The sequence below is a fragment of the Telopea speciosissima genome, chromosome 4, assembly GCF_018873765.1.
Source record: "Telopea speciosissima isolate NSW1024214 ecotype Mountain lineage chromosome 4, Tspe_v1, whole genome shotgun sequence".
In the NCBI taxonomy this organism is placed as follows: domain Eukaryota; kingdom Viridiplantae; phylum Streptophyta; class Magnoliopsida; order Proteales; family Proteaceae; genus Telopea; species Telopea speciosissima.
In genome coordinates this window covers 19,213,530-19,234,262 of record NC_057919.1, presented here as the reverse complement: position 1 = coordinate 19,234,262, position 20,733 = coordinate 19,213,530, and the positions used below count along the sequence as shown (strand labels likewise).

Genomic DNA, 20,733 nt, shown 5'->3' with positions numbered 1-20,733 from the left:
TCCAAAGTTCCAAAATTCTTTCCTTGTTTCACTAAAGCTAGAAGTAGCAACCCTTTAATTAACTTACCATAACCCCACAAAAGAGACTAGAGAGAGAAGAGAAATGATTTCAATGTTAAATGACCAAAACACCCTGGATCCTGGTTATTGCCAGATTTGGTGCAGTGGGAAATCTTCCAAAGTCCCAGCTCCATAAAATATTAAAATTTTTAGTCTAATCCGACCTTTTCAGATTGAGATGGATGGAAATTTGGAAATCCCCCCCCCCCCATGCAAAGCATATGAAGATTCCAAATGTTTCAAAAAGATAAAGATTAGATACTTTTTCTAGCTATCTTCAAATACTGATGATTTATCAAATGTATTACTGAAATTCTCTAGAAGTTGAAGATACCCTTTGTCCTATTTATGGTGATATGAAACAAACATAAAATGACAAGAGAAAGAGAGAGAGAGGAAATTCTCTGGGATTTTAGTTGCTTAGGTAGGGGAATTCTAGAAGCCCCAGTTCTTGATTTAACATCTTTGTCATGAGTCCTTCTTATACCACCTTTGTCTTTAAGCTTGTGTCTTCTATCCATCCTACCCCAAGTAATCCAAGTAATCTTATCTTTTGTAATTATCACATTTCCATACTTTATTTAGGTTTCTATATATACCCTACCCTATATCTTTTGGTATAAAAAATTTGAACTACCCTATTTAAAACAAAAGAGACTAGAGGAGTACTTATAGTTACAGAATTACAGTCTTTTACAGACTCTGCCATGACTCATGAGACCCATAAATCTAATTGAAAAATTAAAAGAATTTTGAGTCTACTTTTTTAAGTTTAAACTCTGTCTTTGCTCAGTAATGGACGATAAGAGGTGGGGCTTGAATATGCATGAAATGATTGAAGGAGAGATTTTGGTGGGTCCAAAAGGGTTTGATCCCTTGGATTGAGGGATGAAAAAATATATTGCAGCAACAGCCGCTTTGAAAGGATAGAACCTCTCTCTCTCTCTCTCTCTCTCTCTCTTTCTGTCTCTCCACCACCTTTCTTTAACTTATAGGGCACTAATATATGAAGAAAAGAGAAGAGAAGCAGAAAAAGAAAAAGAAGGTGATGGGCATGTGATCCAACAGCCTTTTGTGCTGGGAGTAAGAAAGGCCTTCTTACAGCCAAATCTGCAAACCACCAATTCTATGTCTTTATTGACATTCCATACCTCCATCACCACTCCCCATATATACTTTCTGTTCAATCCTCTATCACTCTCTCTCTCTCTTTTCAAATCTGTATCAATCTTCTTTCTTTTCAAGCTCTTACATAATCTTTACAGCTTACACATACAAAGAGGTTGGTTCACTTAGCCCCATCTTATCGATAACTGTGGACCATAGCTTTACAAATCTACCCATATATCCGATGGTTGTGATAGACCCATCAAGAGCTAAAATAAGTGTCTCAAATGGAAGAAGACTCTTAGGTATTTGACCGACGTCAGATGATGGAACGTGTTAAATCAAGTCTTTTAACTATTTTCGTACAAGACTGGTCAATCTAATGCCCATATACTAGAGTGGGTCCTCATTAGATACATAATAGACCACCATATTTTCGCAACTATCGTCCTCGGTAGCTCTCATTGTACGTAATCCTTTTCAACCGGTTTCACTCTGTTTTATGATTTTTACCTGATGGTAGGTAGCCCTTTCTCGACGATTTTCACTCTACTCCAAGTAACCCTCTCTTAGATAGTCATTTCCGTAACTCGAACCTATGACATGGTAACCTGACACTGGTACCAAATGTTAGGTATTTGACCGATACGCTAAAAACTCCAGAGCTGATGGAACATGTTAAATCAAGCCCTTTAACCTATCTCATACTAAGTTGATTCAATCTAACGCCTATATACTAGAATGGCCCCTATTAAACACATCAAATAAGAAACATGCATTATGTGAGAATAAGATTTATAATTCAAGGTCTAAGGTCTACATGTAATTCTGTCCCCTATATATATAGGGATATTTTCTTATGCAAAGTTCACTTTAAACACCAAACATCGTTTTCTTCCCTTCACGTAGACGTGTTGGATATCTTTCAAGAAAGCTATACACTTTAAGATCAAAGGAGAGAAAAGAAGGAAAGAAGAAAGAAAGGAAGAAGGATTAGGGAGAAAAGACATCTATTGTTGTTGTTCTCTCCTTTTAATGTGTCTCTACAGGTGTATTAAAATTAACCCTTTTTTTCTGATAGGTAGTAAGCCTAGCTAGGTTGGGGCCATTGCCTATCTTCCCTTCTTCTTTCTTTAGTGAGTGGAATAAAGATAAAGAATAAACCCCCATTTGCACTTTTTCCATAGATGCATGGACGAAAACTCTCAAAGGTGCTCTTTTGAAATTTTGTTCTAGCTATAGGCCTTTAATTTTCTAGAGGAATAGAAAACTTTAAACGTTTGCATGCACATAGGCCTTCTATTATTGTAAATTATCTCTAACCTTAAACTGTTCTCTTTCAATTCTCTTTCAATTAAATAAATAGTCACCCGTTTTTTAATCTTTGTCTTAAGTTATATTAGGGTTTGGCCTAGTGAAGATCATTTGATATTGAAACTCATGCTTTCCAAATTTTGTAACTTTGCTTGGGTGGTCCATCTAGATCTTTGGAGTGTTTGTATTACATATTAAAGCTTGTACCGAATTTCCTTAAGCCATAGTGAATGGAAATCCATTCACCTTAGGACTTTAGATGCGTAACAGGATGTATCAGAAGGATATTTTAGAAATATAATAAAGGGCTGATGTTCTCTGTACCGCAGCGTAGGCTGCGCCCAGACACATGGCTTGCCATTCAGGGGGTAGGGTGGTCATTTCACCCACCCCCATGTGTGTAGGCGCAGCCTGCGCCCCCGGCATAAAGAACATTTGGCCTATAATAAAATTTTATCGGGATTTGTAAATCCTAGAATGGTGTGGTGAACATTTACCGTGTAGTGAAGGAAAATTTTCTCCTTAAAACAAGCACCTATAAATGAGCAACAAGAAGAGAAATTGCAAAGTAGAGGAGAAATGTAGCAGAACCAAACCTATAAATTACTAACAGGGCATTATGGTCAGGTCTCTCTCTCTCTCTCTCTCCTTTTTATGATAGTATGGGAAGGGGTATCTGTAACCTATAGCAAGACCCGAGATGGAAAATACCTCTGAGAACCAATTTGTGGGAGTTAATAAGTGGTTGGGGTTGGATCTACTCCGGTCTGGGTCTTTATATTGTACCCAGTTAGGATCGGATTTGAGTAGGGTTGTCAATTGGTTGGTTCAGTTTTTGAGCTGGTTTCTGTGTGGTAATGGTGAAACCGAAACCAAACCAATAAGGAAAGTTTGGTTTCTACTCGGTTTAGTTTCGGTTTTACATTGGTTTCTTCTATTGGTTTGTTATCGGGTCGGTTTCAGTTTTGGCCTGGTTTACCATACACATTTATATAAAACTATAAAACAAATATGATTTTTTAATGGGTTTTGGATTGTTATCGTTTTCTTATCGTGGTAGATCGGTTTGATTCGGGTTCTTTCGATTTTCATTTGGTTTGGTTCAGTTTTGGGGTCATAATCTCCCAAACCGAAACCAGCCCAATAAGATTTAGGCTTGGTTCGGGCCGAGCTATTTTGGTTTGGTTTGGACTGGTTTACCCGATTCGGTCCCAACTTTTACACCCCTAGGTTTGAGGTCCACCATTGGAACCAAAACAAATATATGACTACATAGACTTGGGCCCGGGCCCAACTAGATCTAAACCGGTGGAAAATGATATGCTCTTGATCAAGTAGAGCGAGCAGACCAACACAATTGAGTAATTGACAACCCTAATGATTAGAGGAATCAAAAAAAAAATCATCCCATCTTGGACTTAATGGAAAGGAACATATATGACTTTAAATTATAGAGAAAACATTAGCCCTTAATTATTGCTTTAACTTTTTCCCTTTGGAAAGAGGACTAAACTTTATGTACAGGAAAAAGAACATACTTTATGCTTATCATTCTTTTGAAAATTGAGAAGAAACTCAAACTTTAAAGGAAATATAACATTATCCTCTTCAATTAAAATCAATAGAGTAATTAATTAACCTATGTAATTGACTATTTATAGGATTAATTGCCCACAAGATTTCCTTTATTTGATCCCCAAAAAAATTATTTATGAGAAATGTTCTGCACAAAATGCTATTTTTTATATTGATGTCAAATTGTTAAGGTTAATTAGGGACCATGAACTACAGGTTAAATAATTAATGTCCAAAAATATCCCTATAATCCGAAACAATGACACTTTACTGCCTAAAGTGCTAACATAAAATGTGAAATTACCTAAGAAGTAAAAACATAGGTAACAATAAAGAACCTTTAAGAGAAAAGGGAAATTTTTGAAGAACTGGATATTTTCTTAAAAAGATCATTAGTTTGCCATATGAGAGGTTAAGATACTATAAGGTGATATATTTTCAGAAAAGGGCAAACAACTTCTTTTTGCACCAAGTTTTCCTTTAGCTATGGTGAATGAGTTCCCATTCATTGTGGGGCTTCATATGTGTGTGAGATGGTATTTTGTAGAACATACTAAAACCCTATAGGGGTTTGTGAACTCTAGAATGGTGTGGTGAATCTTCACCAAGTGGTGAAGGAAAACTTTCTCCTATTTTTTAATATAAAGTAATTAGTGAAAGAAGCAAAAGTTTTCCCAGAGCAGTGGAGTGGGAAGAATTAATCAAAAAGATATTAATGACTAAATAAAACAGTTCTGAGCTTAAAAATCATAATAAATAGTTTTTTCTTAATCTCTCCATAAAAAACGACATTTCACCAATTCTAAGAGGAAGTGCATTTGGAGAAAGATACCAATGCAAATAATCCATTTTTACAAGGATAGCGATTTGATATCCTATTTGTTTTAATGGAGAAGTTCACAATATTATGACATAATACAAAAATAACATACATCCTTTCTTGTTTCACCAAAAAAAAATACAAAATTGTTATGTACTTAAATTTTCTATAAGATTAATAATAAAATGAAATAGATTTCAACCCTACTTGTAAACTAGAAGAAAAAGTTGTCAATTGATCCCCTTATTTTTGCTATGAATCAGCAAAGGTATATATTGAATGCATTAACATACAACACTATAAGAGTTAGAAAAAAATCATTGAGTCTCTGCTCCACCTTTAGCATGACCATCAGCAGAGCAGGGATTCAATCAAAGAAGAATACAAATAGATTATGAAAATCTATATCTGGGCCTCATTTGCAAATCCCAACTAATATCATGACGATTGAAGAGTCAAAAAAGGAGCACTAAGTTTCTTGTATTGAAAATTTAATGAGTCAATGTCAACTATATTGAGTGAGGATAGAAACCAATCCTGTAAAAGGAAATAAAAATTTCCTCTCCCATCAAATGAATAATACCTTAGGTTCACACGTATATACTGAATAAAATCCAATATCACACTAAGTGATCACTTATCAATTAATATTACATCTAGCTTACTCCACCATTAGTCAACACCATTAAACTCAACCCTAGGAGCTGAGCTGGCCTAACTTAGCCTCTTTAGTACTTATCTCTTGATCATAAGAAAGCAATAGTCTCACAAAATAAAAAATAGCACATTAGTTCAAACCTTGTTATTACCAAATTTGTTATTCAGATTTTTTTCTCCAGTTGTTTCATTTCTAATTATCACAAAAGCCTATGCAGTAAAGGACATGGGGGGGGGGGGGTTTAGCTATGCAAACCAATCCGTAATTGTCAGTGGTCCATTGTTGCTCAGACTCGACAGCACTGATACCTTCACATCAATAAACTTCACGTAAATCCATCACAAATGATACGATCAAAAGGAAATATATGTTATGTACGATAACAGAATTAATATATTTTTTTGACAACCCGGCCACCCAATACCTCCTTATTCATGTTACAAGAAAGACAAAACGGGTCTCTTGTCGGATCTATTAACTCAAGGTGGTCACCACCCTCGTGACCCCATCTCATAAATAATCATAAATAGATGAGCGTGTGCGTGCAGCTAGCAGAGCCTCAACATGCATTGTTTGACCGACACCCATATTTGAATTGGTAGCAGACTATCAGAGAGTGTGTGTGTGTCGTGTTTGTCGTGTGTGAGTGTGTGTGTGAGAGAGAGAGAAAGAGAGAGAGTGGATCTATATATAAATATGATGCGTATAAGGGGGTTCTGTTTCTGGCTCTGTTCAGGCAGCAGGGGATCAGTGAAAGAGACAAAAGAGAGTTTAAGAAGAGACAGAAGAAGAAAGAAACTTGTAGGTTGTCTTATAGACTACAGAGATTGATTCCTTCTTTTAGAGTTATTTCTTTAATATTATCCATATTTTTGCTGTGTTTTAACTTTTAACTTGTCTCTCCCTTCTCCTTGAGAACCTCGTTTTAGCTTAATATTTTAAATCTTGATTTAGCTTATCCTGTTAATTTTATTTTAAACTGTTGTCGGTGGTCATGTGAGGGAGGTGGGTTCACTTCACTTCACTGAGTTTTAAAAAAAAAAGAATAGAATCTTCTTGGCTAGCTCCTCAGTCTGTTGTGGAGGTGAGGAATGATGGTGGGCTCTGTTTAGTGGGGTTAATCACTGTTCACAAGAAGTTATGGCGTGAGAGAGAAAGAAGAACATATACTGCCTCCTTGTGGGAATTGAAGTCACCCCCACCCTCACCCCCAAATTGCTTGCTTCTCATGTAGGAAAGAGAATATAAATGCAAAACCCTTTGAAGGGTTATGTACGTGAATCCTATTGGGAACAAATATTGTGCAGTCACGAGGAAAAATCAAGTAAACAATTATACACGATATGATGAATTTAACGTGGTTCGACACGAATGTTTATATCTTGTTGGGGGTACGATGTTTTGTATTCCGTTGCTTGATTTGTGGGTTAATTACGAAGGGTTGTTAAGAAGTTGAAAGGTTTTCAGTAAGGACTATATGAGTATTTTAGTAAAATTCCTGTATAGGGTTTCGTTATAAATATGTAGCGACGGTTCTTTCTTGTAACGCAATCTGAGAGAGGTGTGAGGACGAATGGCTGTAACCCTATTATCCATTGATAGTAAAAGAGATCTCATCACACTGTGGACGTAGGCAATCTTGCTGAACCACGTAAATCCTTGTGTTCATTGAGTGATTGTTATTTATGATTTTTCATTCTTTTCTGCAACTTGTTAGATTTTGGTTTTTTTAACACATTCATCCGAGAGAACCTGAGATTTTTCATTAAACCTAAAATTCTCTAAAACCACTCTCCATCTCACAATGTGATCTCACTTTGCTTTTATCTAGAATTTTACTACAATGACAATATATAGGGAACCCAAAAACACTAATGCCCACACAATACAATACACAGTTACAATTTTACCCATACATATAATAGATCCAAAACACAACCCAATTACTAATATACAAGACACACCCAATACCAATAGTATTGTGTAGGAGCTAAGAAGGAAAATAATAATAAATAAAAAAACTAATTAAAATCAAACAAATGAACTTGGGCCCCATCTATATTGGGTCATTAATGACCGAAATGAAGTTGTAATTAATCCATGATTAGAGAGAAGTTTGAGATTTCATGATATGTGTGGACTTGTGGATGTGGGTAGACATTTATTATATGGCACGGATTGTATGTCGGATGTTCTAGATATAAATGTTCATATATGTAACTAGATGCACCCATTGCATAGCAGGAGCTTGGTGGTGGTGGGGGGAGTGGTAGTGTTAAAGAACATAAAATAGGTACTGATACATAAAACAATGAGGATCACGAGAATGGTGTAAACAAAAACCCATCAATATTGTTCCCTTGTCAGCCGCTGCATCTCTGCAGTTCTGCAGTGGACTGTAGGGCGTGAGCTGTGAAGAAAGGAAGGTGGTAGAAAGAAAAAAAATGGCAGAAGAAGAAATTCTAATAGAGAACAGAAAAGGGTATCGAAAGGAAGATTTGGAAGGTGGTCCCATTTAGTTTTAGGGTAAAATTGTACACTGCAATTAAAAATTGGGACCTGAACTTCTGACATGTCCATTTTTTCCTTAAAAAACATTATCACATGCAAGTAAGCAAGTCTCTTTGTTGGGGGAGTTTGGTGGTTGTTGGCCTATATTTTAGGTTGATGGGTTTAAAATTTTTATATTAATAAGGGTAAGTGTGGTCATACGGAAAGGAGCGTCACACGGTTTTTATACAAAATGATCAATGTCCTGAAGAAAAAAAATTTAAAATGCACATGATACCGATGGTGTACGAGGGGATGAATGTTCACGTATGCGATTCACAACCGTTCAGATGGAACATTCTCACAAAATGAATTCCATCTGAACGGTTGTGAGTCACTCACGTATGCTCACGTACATGAACATTCCCTGCACACGACGATGTAGTAATCATTTTTTCAAATAATAATATAAATTCCCACTTTAGCATTTGAATTTCATTTTATATTTTAATAAAGGTGAAGAGATTAAAATGAGTTTCTATTTATGTATTTTCTCTTCTTCCAAAATTTGGGGAACATGGTTTGGTGCAGCACACAAATAGGGATAGTATACAGGGCAAAAGGAAAGTTGATTAGTGTATAAGGGAAAAGTCTTAGGAATAACTTAAAAATGATTACTCACATAAGATTTCAAATTTCATTGGAAGTGGTAAAAAAAAAAAAAAAAAAGAGTTGTAGCTAGCTTTGAGGGTGGTCAGTACAGTTTAATCTTTTTCCTTTAATAATTGGCATCATAGAGCTATGATCAAAATAATCAGTTGGGTATCTTTGTGAAATAATTAGTCATCATTTTTCTAATGTGTTGCCTTGGGCCAGGTAATGTCCCCCACCTAGAAAGAGAGAGATGGGTATTATGGGAATTATATTATTTTGTCTTGGAGTATTACAAGAAAGAAGAAAGAAAAAGCTGCATATTCGGTTATACATGAAACTTTTAGGATCAATAATTCAATCACCTGAGGTCTGAGGCTGAGGCTGAGGGTGTGTTGTAAAGAGTGTAAGCAATATGGGTATGGGCTTAAATGGGGTGTAGTGTAGTGAAGCCGAGCCAAATAAAATATTAGAGGGGCAAAAGAGGTAATTAATTAAAGTCACAGATAAGTCAGTAAAGGCAGTGGCTGGAGAGCATATCTATTTGATATTGAAGTTTGGAATATACAGTAGAAGAAAGAGAAAGAAAGGGAGAGAGAAGAAGAAGGGAAGAGAAGATTGGAAGAACAAGATTACAAGAAACAGAAAGAAAGAAAGAAGAAGCAGAAGAAGAAGAAGAAGAAGAAAGGAAAATGTCATGACGACAGGCTTTAAATCCCATCACAGTCTTCGATGTAAGCTTGCTGATATCTGCAAGTAGAAAATGATGGGGATTCTTAGTTGGGGAATGTGCTGGGGGGAAGGTGGGGAGTGGAGGGGATTAAAACAAGAAAGGGCAAAGCTACAAAATGAAGTGAGGGCATTACTCGGTTGATGTGAAACCACCCACACCTCACCTCACCTCACCCCCCCCACCTTCCTTCGGTCCCTCACACCCACATCCACATCCACATCCTCATTTATATTTCTTTTCTTTTCCAATTTATTGAGACAGTCCCTGTTCTCCTAGCTCCCCATTATGTATACATTTTTATCTATATATATATATACATGTAAACCCCTCTCCTGTCACTCACATTCATTATCAAAAAAATAATTAAAAATAATATTGGAATAATGTTAGGCATGCTGCCAGTTTTCGTTAAGTTAACATACATCAATCACATATTCACATGGCTTGACACAGGATGGCAAGATTTTACCAAAATTTAAAAAAACACTGGAGGGCTCTGGGATCTTTTCCAAAAAGGGAAGAGAGAGGATGGCGTATGTTGGGCGTACACCCTGGTGGCGTGCCTAGCTTTTTTCCAATATTATTATCACAAGGGTATATTATTTTTTCAAAACCATGAAGATTTCATTGTTTAATTCAATGAGAGACAATCCTTTTTTACTGACATGTATCTTGTGTAAGTCCATGCATAGTTACCAATATTGTGAATAGAACCATACGTTTTAGAAAGAAAATAATCCATGAAAATGGACAACTTAGGTCTGTGTTGTGATTTTCAAAAAATGTCATAAATAAATAAAGGGAAAAGGTTGGGTATGCTAGCGGTATATCGTAAGCTAGCACCATGTGTGTCTATATCTCTCTTCTTCCCTTGAGGGGTAAGGGAGTCATTTCAAAAGGAGTAAGAGAAAGATGGACACATAAGGTGCTAGTTTACGGTATACCGCTAGCATATCCTCTCTCTCTCATAAATAAAACCGATAATTATCAAAAAAAAAATTGTACTAAGAGAATTTTAAAACTTATATGATGACAAAAATACCCTTAACAAGACTCCTATAAATTATTGTTTGAAATGAAATGAAGTAAAAGGGATAAATGGATGAAATATTATGTATCACTAGTTTAATTTACATATATCAAAGTAAATACTAAGTTAATCATAGTTTAGATATGAAATGTAAGGTATAATTTTGTCCAAATTGTGTTAAAAATCGCCCTACCCCTTAGATAAGTAAAACTAAACTGATTTAATGTTTACTTTACATTTTCAAAATATTTTAATTAAAAAATTTTCTTGTATAATTTTTCAAACTTTGTTAGTTCTAATTTCAAAGTACATCATCATTACCTTTACTATCCAAGAAAAAAGGTTCAGGATTCTTCAACAATTGTCAAACTTATGTTCCATGTGATAAAGGTCAAGAGGTCTCCTTGGACTAAAAACTTGACAAATGAGGAGATGATGTCATACATAATATATATTACAATCCCAACTGAATTTCTTCTTCTTCTTCTTCTGCATCCCATTAAATCAATGACATCCAAATTGAGAACCAATTTTCTATTTTCATTGCAAAAAAAAAAAACCCTAATAAAAGGCAAAATTCCAAAAACCCTAAAACAAATGAAGAAATAATAATGACGAAAATATATTAATAGGGGTAACATAATCAATTCACTATTGTTGGCTTATATCACCACATCTATATAGTGGAACCGTACACGCAGAGAAACTTTCTAGGTTTTTTATTAATGGTTGTGTGTGGCGCGGGATCTAGCCAGCGAAGTGAGAAAAAGAAAGAGAAAGAGAGAAGTCACGGGTTTGTCTTGAAAATCCCCTCTCTTTCACAGTCCTAGACAGACAGACAGACACATATTCTCTCTCTCTCTCTCTCTCTCTCTCTCTCTCTCACTACAAAATCGAGGAACCAAAAAACAAAAAATTAAACCTACGATTGCTTCAACACTCTCCTCCTCTTCTTCTTCTTCTTCTTCTTCTTGAGTTGCAGCGGAAGAAGCTAATGGCTATGATGTTGGATAATTGTGAGGGAATAATGCTTTCCCTAGACTCACACAAATCAGTCCCAGCACCGTTCCTCACCAAAACCTACCAACTAGTCGACGATCCCAACACCGATCACATCGTTTCTTGGGGTGAAGACGATACCACCTTTGTGGTATGGCGTCCACCTGAATTCGCTCGTGATCTCCTCCCTAACTACTTCAAACACAACAACTTCTCTAGCTTTGTTCGTCAGCTCAACACTTATGTAAGTCCATCTCTCTCTCTCTCTCTCCATACATACATACTCTTTAATTAGTCTCTAGCTACTTCTCTTTCTTCATAATTATTAACTTTAAGAGATTTGATTTTGTTTATACTGAATAGGGTTTCAGAAAGATCGTCCCTGACCGGTGGGAGTTCGCTAATGAATTCTTCAAGAAAGGAGAGAAGCATTTGTTGTGTGAGATTCATCGGCGAAAAACATCTCAACCTCATATCCCCATCAACCACCACCATAATCTCCATCACCCGCATTCGCAGATCGGTTGTGGTGGTGGTGGACCTGCTTTCTTTCCATTTTCTAACCGAGTTAGCATCTCCCCTTCTGACTCAGATGAGCAAGCCAATTGGTGTGACTCGTCGCCACTCTCATCTCCCAGCGGAGGAGGAGGAGGAGCACCAGGTGGTGGTGTCTGTAACAGCAGCTCAGTGACGGCGCTATCAGAGGATAACGAGAGACTACGGCGGAGCAACTCCATGCTTATGTCGGAATTAGCTCATATGAGGAAGCTATACAGTGATATTATCTACTTTGTTCAGAACCATGTGAGACCTGTTACTCCAAGCAACTCTTATCCTTCTTCTCATCATCTTCTTCTCTACAACAATAACCTTCCAGCTTCTTCATCTATCACAACACAACAAAGCTTAATTCAGAAGCCTCTTCACCAGCCTCTTCACCAGCTGCTTGGGTTATGTCATCATCACTCTACAACACCAACACCAACACCAACACCAAAACAAGCTCAACAAGTGAAAGAATCAAGAACTGGACTGAGTGACTCTCAAGAACCAATCAACAACAACAATAGTAGTAGTAGTAGTAGTAGTAGTAGTCGATTAATGAAGCTATTTGGAGTCCCTCTTCAATCTAAGAAGAGATTACACCCAGAACCCACAACTATGGAAACCAACAAAACTCGTTTAGTGTTGTCCAATGATGAGTTAGGTTTAAATCTCTTGCCTTCCTCTCCCTGCTAGCTACCCCCCACCTACATTTACTTATCTTGTTTTCTCTGTGTGTGGGTTTCTCTGTGAGTTAGTGTGGGAATGTGGGTCTCTCTCTCTCTCTGTCTCTCTCTCTGTATATAAGAATATGATGATTTCTCTTGTTCCCCCTCAGCCATTAATGCAGGTTGGTTGGTTGGTTGGTTTTTGAAGAACAAAGCAAGAAGGAATGATTATGAAGGATAGGATAATTCATCCACAAACCATTGCTCTCTCTTTCCAGTCTTTTTGGCTATTACTTTTTCTTAGTTAGGGTTTGTAGTTTGTAACAATGAGTAACAAGTTATTCATTAATGCTGGGTTTTTCAGTTACATTAATGTGATTTTTACAGATTTTTGAAATGAAAGATAAAAACTTCAGTGTAGCTTTTTCTTCTGTTTCTGAACTCAATAGGAATTGAAAAGGCTGAGAAGAAGTTTTCCAGATGTTCACGGTTGGTTCTCTAGGCCTTTCTTTCTTTCTCTACATTAATGGAGGGATACGTACACCCTATACTGCCAATTAATACGGTGAAGAAAAAAAGAAATGAAAGTAGCTGACACCTGATCATAATTTTTGTCTGTAAAAATTTAATTATCTTTTACCAATATTTTCAAGTAAAACCTATACTACTTTTAGACAAGAAAGAACTATCTTATCGCTTATAATCTTTCCTTTCTTGTTTAAAATAAACTGTTAGTATACGAAAGAAACCAGCAAAGAGAGAGTATTGGAATGACAACGAAATATAGGGAAGCCTTCTTCTGACTGTCTATAACAATATAGGGTTTATGGGTTTGAAACGTTTCTATCAAACCCTACTCCAATCCTCTCTCTCTCTCTCTCTCTCTCTCTCTCTCTCGCCCTCCCTGAAGCAACGAAAACCTTTGCATTTTCCTACTTTAAGTATAAGATGGTTCTGATCAAATCCTTCAAAACTGTCTTTAGATCCCAATCCTCTCTACCTTCAATTACTCCAAGTGAGTGCCTCTCTTGACTGTTAGATAAGAAACCTACTTTGCCCAAAGACCAGTCTCTTTACGGCTTTCCTTTGCTTCTCTCAATCTCTCTGCCAGCCCAAATGCCCAATACAACATAACTACTATGGAAAGTTTGACTACTCCTTTTAAGTTTTCTCTCTCTCCAAATTTTATTTTCTTTTTATTCTTTTCTTAAAGTTTCATTTCATCACCCATTTGGCCAAAGCAAAAGTGTTTAAATCCATGAAAAAAGAGTAGTTGAGGAGAAGGTGAAAGAAGTCAAAAGAGAAGAAGGGTATTCCAGTGTGGGAAAAGGGTAGATTCTTCTTCTGTGAGAAAAGAAAGAAAAAGGGTAAATTAGGTTCTAAATTCAAATAGAATATCTGTGGAACCCTTTAAGTGATAATAATAATAAAATATTATAGTATGTTCGTGCAATCATTTTGTTAGATACTAAAAAAAAAAAAAAACCCTAACCCTAGTTTGATACCTTCGATAACCGTAGCCTTGCACTTTTGTCTTTTTTGGAGGGGTTGGCACGTGATTGGAATCGCACGTGTAATGTAGTAGGAAACGTAGTCTCCAAGGCCCAAAGGGAAAGGGGAAGGCAAAGGGATAGGGATAGGGATAGGGATAGGGAAGGGAGGGAGAAAGTCACAAGTCATAAGAGTGTGGTGGTGTGTGGGCTTTGTGAAAATGTAAAGGTGGGCTCAGAGCAGATTGGAGTAAAAGTGCTTTAAAACTTTCTCAGGAATCATCAGAAAATGGTTGTTTTACTTAAAAAGTGTGTTGCGCAACAGCCGTCTTGAACTATGGAGTATTTTGGGAATTTGAATTTTTTTTTTCACTTCCTTTAACTTTCTTTAAAAAAGGGGATTACAAGTATATACTCTAAATAGGCTTGCACCTTTTTTGTAAACCAGACCAAACCGGCAATCGAACCGGTAAAAGGAACCACACCCTTTTTTTGGTCCAGTCCCCATTGTTACAAAAACAATGCCCAAAATGGTGAGAAAGAGAAGAACAATTACAAGACAAGATTTACGTGGTTTACTTCTAAGAAGGAAGGTTACATCTACGGTTGAGCAATAAAATGATTCTACTACTGCTGTGAAGCAAATATACAAACCTTCAATCTCTCATTTCTCAAAGAGATACAACATTATATAGGAAAACCCTAACCCAGAAAATACAGAACTGCCCCTAGAGATTCATCCGGTCTAATTTGAATTGAACCAACATATGTCGAAATACATATCAAATTGAAGATCTCGACAAGCTCTACATGAAACAGTGCCTATGACTCTGGTGTATGCACTTTTTGACCATTCTGGCATGATTCGAAGGCAAAACGACCCGCCCAAGAATCACCTCAGCACTTTCTGGACTGAGATCAGGTTTCACCAATAACACCCTAAGGACCACCCTTTTCTACAACTGGTCAAAATCATGTTGTTTTTTAAAACCATTTGGTTTTTATGAACTACCCTATTTGTTGCTGGGAAACTCTTTGGTTCGCGGTCCGGTCTGGTTTTGAAAATTATGGGCCATGCCAGTGTGATAATAGGCTGAGTAGAATTTGTGAAAGAGGGGGCTACAGAGTGATAGAACCTAAAGACTGAGAAGTCCAAGTCATTGGCCCACAGGAGGCCCATTAAACATTCTTCAGAGAATGGAGTCATAGAGCATGAGTTCACTCTTCCTTGGACCATAGACTTCGTTCTTTCCATTAAAGATAATAAGATTAAGGTTAAAGCCAAAGTCTCATTATAGTTGTTAATCCACTGGTGTTAGTAAAGCTGAAAGAATTTTCTGAGTGTGAAGTAGGGTAGACAGAGAATAGAAGAACCCAAACAGGAGCTTTACTTCATAGACTCCAACAATGGGCCTGGTGGGCCTCGAATGGGCCGAATATTTGTTTTAAAATTGGCTGGTTTAGATCTTTAATGTATCTAGAGTTTCTTGGAGGTTAAGTTACTGATAGGAGAACAAAAAGTATTACTCACTGTGGCACAAGAAGTTTCCTTTATTATGGCAATTTATATGTAGTGGGGGACCCCTATATGGATATCTGGTCTGCCATTTTCTTGATTGCAGAGTAGCTCTTTATTCTCTTTGCTTTGAAGCTGTTGTTAGTTGTTACCTGTAAAGATTCTGGTATCCACCATGACTTTGGTTCATCTACTCGTATGGTCAATATGAAGTGACCTTAATACATTACTTACAGTTCACCACTTAATCAGTTCGTGTATGTTTAAAGGTATGTTGGATTGGGCCTGGGCCTGGGCCTAGCATCAATGAAATCTTTAATAAGGCCTAGTAGAAAATGAATTTAAATAAGATTGCCTTTCCATGGTAGGTTAGGAGGCTTAAGGTTGTATGTGATTGGTCTCTACCTTAGTAACAACATCGCAACTATTCCACGGTCCTAAAAGTCGGTTAACCTTTTGGGATTGGTGTGTGGTTTGTGTGATTACACTTTCATCAAAATCACATCGTAGCTATATAGATCTCATCTCTATTGCAATCAAGATTGTGTAGGGGAGAAGCTCCAATTTCGTTCTTGCGTTTGGCTTGTTGGAGTTCATCTTCATGGCTTCAAGTACGCATTGTATTTGATTTTATCAATGTTAATTGTATTTCTTATTCTAGGTAGATTTTGGGATTATGGAATCTAACATGCTACACTGTCAAATTTCCAATTTCTTGTGTATAGTTGTAGCTTTTGTTTTCAGGTCATAAACAATTAAAAGGAAACTATTCTATTAAAATCAGTGTAAAATCCAAATTCAATTTAGATTCTATTGAGAAGAAAAAATAAGATAATTAAATTGAATAAAATATTTGATGGATAAAATGTTAAGGGTGAAAAGAATTTCAGCTGGGTTTTTTCAAGGAACTGTTAATTTGTTGGAAAGCTCACAGCCTTTTTAATAAAGGTTATTTTACTACCTATCAAAAAAAAAAAGAGAGGTTATTTTACGTGTTGTGATTCCTTATGATGTAGAATTGGTTGGACTGAAATGAACATTTGTACTTTTGATGATGAATTAAAGGATAATTCATATTTAAAGGATTTTGGCTTGGTAGAGTAAATATAAAAATTGGGCAAGAGATCTCGACTTGGTCGCATGATCTCTACACAAGCGTCTGGGCCAATGGGTGAGCACACCTGGGTATCTATCCTGGGGCCAGAGACGTTATCTCACGGTGCCCTGTAAGAGGATGTAGAAAACACCACCAAGTAGATATCTTCTTCCCACAAAAAAAATTATGAGGGTATCTCTAGGACTTTTCATGACTCAACAGTGAATATGTATTGTTAGAAGGATAGTGCCCTCCCCTCTCCCCTCCTTTTGAAAAATTACGTGAATTAATAGGTCTTACCTTGGATATTTTTTGAAAATTAGTGATATAGTAGGAAGCAAGAGATGAGAAGGAATGTTGAAATTGTATAGGACCACTACAAGGTAATGGGCATGACATTAAATTTAATTAACTTTGTGCTTGGGTAGATGCATTTTTGCTCCCTTTTTAAAATTTTTCTATTTTGTCTGGTGATCAACAAGTATTTAGCTTATTCTTTCTCTTTTCTTCTTTTTTTTTGTTTTGGTCATCATAAGTAGGGGTGTCAATGGGCCGGGCTGGTCTGGGCTTGGCCTTAACCCGAGCCCAGTCCAACCCTGCAAGGGCCATATATACCCTCAGCCCAGCCCAACCCTAGCAGAGTTTTCCCATGCCCGGGCCAACCATAATGGCCCATTGAATAGTAAAATTAACAAAGTCCATCATGGCAACACGGCCCACTTTACCATGCCCCAGCCTACTTGATATATATTAATGTATATCTTTTCTTTTTTTTTTGGTAGAATATATTAATGTATATCAAAGCCCACTTAACAAAGCCTCCGCCCATTTTTTTATGTATTATATAATATATATATATATATATAATATATATTATGGCATTATATTAATATATATAATAAAAATTAATATATAGAATATAATACATTACTACAGGATCGGGTTGGCCCTGCCAGGGCTGGTCCGGCCATGCCAAGGCCTGGCAATTATGAAACCCATCCTGATCCTTCCTAATCCCCAGGCCCAACCCAGCACTGTCCGCTTGGTTTGGGCTAGGTCGGGATGGTCGGGTTTTTTTGACACCCCTAAAAATTAGGAAAAAGATTGGGTATGCTATCGGTATATTGTAAGCTAGCACCCTATGTGTCTATATCTCTTTTCCTCCCTTTGAGGGGGTAAGGGAGTCATTTCAAGGTGGTGGGAGCGAGGGAGGGAAGGAAGGGAGGGAGCCATGGAGGGAAAGAAACATGTGTAAGTGAGAGAAATAGAGGGGTGTTGTAGTGAAAAAATCTATTCTCCTTCAATTTTTTAAAGTGAAATCATGACTCAATCTAGAACAAAATCAGCCCGGACCAGTCTGGATCCTAATCCCGTTCTTTTAAACCCTAGTGTAATATGAGCTCAATGTTGCATAAGATTCAATGAACGTGTGAACTATTTGATATGTAGGGCTATATTGGTTATGAAATTCCTTTTATTTTGTTTTCCCATTATGACCAAGTAGGAATAGTTGTAAAGAGGTCCTGAAACGCTTCTTGACATCGGATGAAATTTTGCTACACTTATAGTAAGAATGTTCCTGCTCCAAGTCTGGCAACATCCTGTTATTCCATCCGCCCCGTAGAACTCTGAAAGCTATCCTAGAGGAATGACCCAACTTTTTCCTTCTCATATGGGGAAAATCTTCCTCACTTCCAATCCTTTGGACACATCATTCATTGAATGCCTTTTCCCTAGGGGTTTTTTCTGACACAATGAATTCTACTTTAACTTCCTCCCCTTCCTTGAAAGAAATTAAGGCTACTATTTTTGCCATTGGTGCTTTCAAAGCACCAGGACCTGATGGTTTTCAAACCTGTTTCTACCATCATTTTTGGGATGTTATTTGAAAGGACATAGAATTTTTTTGTAACATCTGTCTTTCAAACTAAAATCCGTCATCCAGGGTGTAATCATACACTTCTCTGCATGATCCCCAAAAAGAAAAATGGTGTCTCACCCGCTGACTTTAGACCTATTAGCCTTTGTAATAAATCATACAAAATTGTTGCCAAACTTCTAACAAACAAACTTAGCCCTCTACTCCCATCTTTCATCTCACCTTTTTAGGCTGCCTTCATACCTGGTCCACAAATTGGGTTGATAATATTTCAACTACCAAGGAAAATTTTCATTATCTCAACAAGAAAAAAGGAAAAATTGGGTTTGCTGCAATTAAATTAGACATGTCGAAGGCATATGATAGAGTGAAATGGCAACTTATTGGAAATCCTTTTAAATTTTTAGGGGTTTAGTAATGAGTGGATCTCTCTGGTTAATGCCCTAATGACCTCTTCTAAATTCTGTTTTAAAATTGATAGCAGTGCTTTTGGTTTTTAACTCCCTCTAGGGGGATCCGACAAGGGTGTCCACTTAGCCCTTATCTTTTCCTCCTCACCATGGAAGCCCTCTCTCGTATCCTGATGCTTATAGGGATATTGGTCTTTTCAAGGGTGTCAAAATTACTCGAAATGCTCCTGAGATTTCACATTTGCTTTTTGCTGATGATACCTTTATATTCTGTAGAGCCTGTGATGATTTTTTGACCATCAAATCTTTATTGAAACTATTCTCATATGTTACTGGACAGGAAATGTGACTTCTCTAAGAGTGAAATCTTTTTCAGTAAGAATATCCATAGGTGTCAACAGAAAAGATTTTGTTCCATCTTTCAAATGAAGGAAATGTCTTCTGACTCTTTATATCTTGGCACCAAACTTTGTCATTCTAGATCTAAATGTAAGGATCTAAATTTCCTTATTCACTGTGTTAGATCAAAACTTGCCTCTTGGAAAGCTAATTGCTTATCATATGAAGGAAGGAAAATTTAGATACAATCTATCCTGACTTCTACCCCGTCTTACTTAATGTCCTGTTTTCTTTTCCCAACAAAAATATGCAAAGAATTGGATTTCATTTTCCTTCATTTTTGGAATAATGACAAGAAGGAAAAGAAAGAAGGACACCTAATTGGCTGCAATACTGACTTGGGATCAAGAAATCCTAGGTTCAAAACAAATCTTTGATCCTTAAGTTAGGAAAGAGATTGATAAATGAGACCAATTCATTTTGGGCAAAGGTTTTAAAGGCAAAATATTTCCCAAACTCCACTATTTTTTACCCAAAAACCCTCACCAAAAGGGGGTTTTGGACTTGGAACAGCATTGCTACTATTCTTCCTAATCTTAAGAGAATGGTGTTCAGCAAAATAGGCAATGGTCTATCCACGTCTAGCTGGTTTGATCCTTGGGTACCATCAAACACAGATGAGTTTCTTCCACACATCATGAAGCATGATTTTTAGCTTAATTCTGTGCACAATTTTATTTCTAATAATTCTTGGAATAGATTAATGCTACAATCATGTTTCTCTCCTATTTCTGTCAATAATTTTAAAAAATTAATCTCTCAAATAGGGAGGATTAGTGGTGTTTTACCCTATCCTTTAAAGGATCTTTCTCTACAAAGCTAGCTGCCAATTTCATTCGAACAATACTTCTCCTCCTCCACTTATGGCCAAATGGTGGAAGTTTTTTTGGAAAATTAATATTCACCCAAGATTTAAAATTTTCTTTTGACGTGTCTTAAATGCAGGACTACTCGTCAGAACCATTATTTCGAAATGGATGCCTGTTGAGCTTTCATGTGTTTTATGTGGTTCTAAAGATGAATCACTCTGGTATCTATTCTTATCATGTGATTGGACCACATTTGGGCTTCTGGCCCACTTGGACTAAGAACTGAGTATCTCTTTGCTCCTTCAGTCAGCCATCTGTGTGCATCTCTTATGGGCGTGAGAGCTTTTGATAAACAATCTCTAAATTGGTTTTTCTCTGTCTTCATTTTAATTTGTTATTTCATATGGATGGTGAGAAACAAAGTCATCCTCTGCTCTACTAAGGCAAATCCGATGCTAGTTATTCTCAATTTAACGAAATGAATAC

At 36.7% G+C, this 20,733-nt stretch overlaps 1 protein-coding gene across 1 annotated transcript; it reads left to right on the top strand.

Annotated features, from left to right (window-relative positions):
• Positions 1–11,410: 11,410 nt before the first annotated feature.
• LOC122659662 (heat stress transcription factor B-4-like) lies at positions 11,411–12,684 on the top strand. The gene is made up of 2 exons (XM_043854761.1): positions 11,411–11,681; positions 11,801–12,684. Exons 1-2 carry the CDS (start codon positions 11,433–11,435, stop codon positions 12,674–12,676), a joined length of 1,125 nt encoding a protein of 374 aa, XP_043710696.1. The 5' UTR covers positions 11,411–11,432; the 3' UTR covers positions 12,677–12,684.
• The last annotated feature ends 8,049 nt before the right edge of the window (positions 12,685–20,733 follow it).

Bases quoted from the DNA above. Each gene is read 5' to 3' on its own strand.
- LOC122659662 (XM_043854761.1), top strand. From the start codon at position 11,433: ATGGCTATGATGTTGGATAATTGTGAGGGAATAATGCTTTCCCTAGAC. The intron at 11,682-11,800 runs GTAAGTCCATCT...TATACTGAATAG, and splicing joins TTCGTCAGCTCAACACTTAT to GGTTTCAGAAAGATCGTCCC.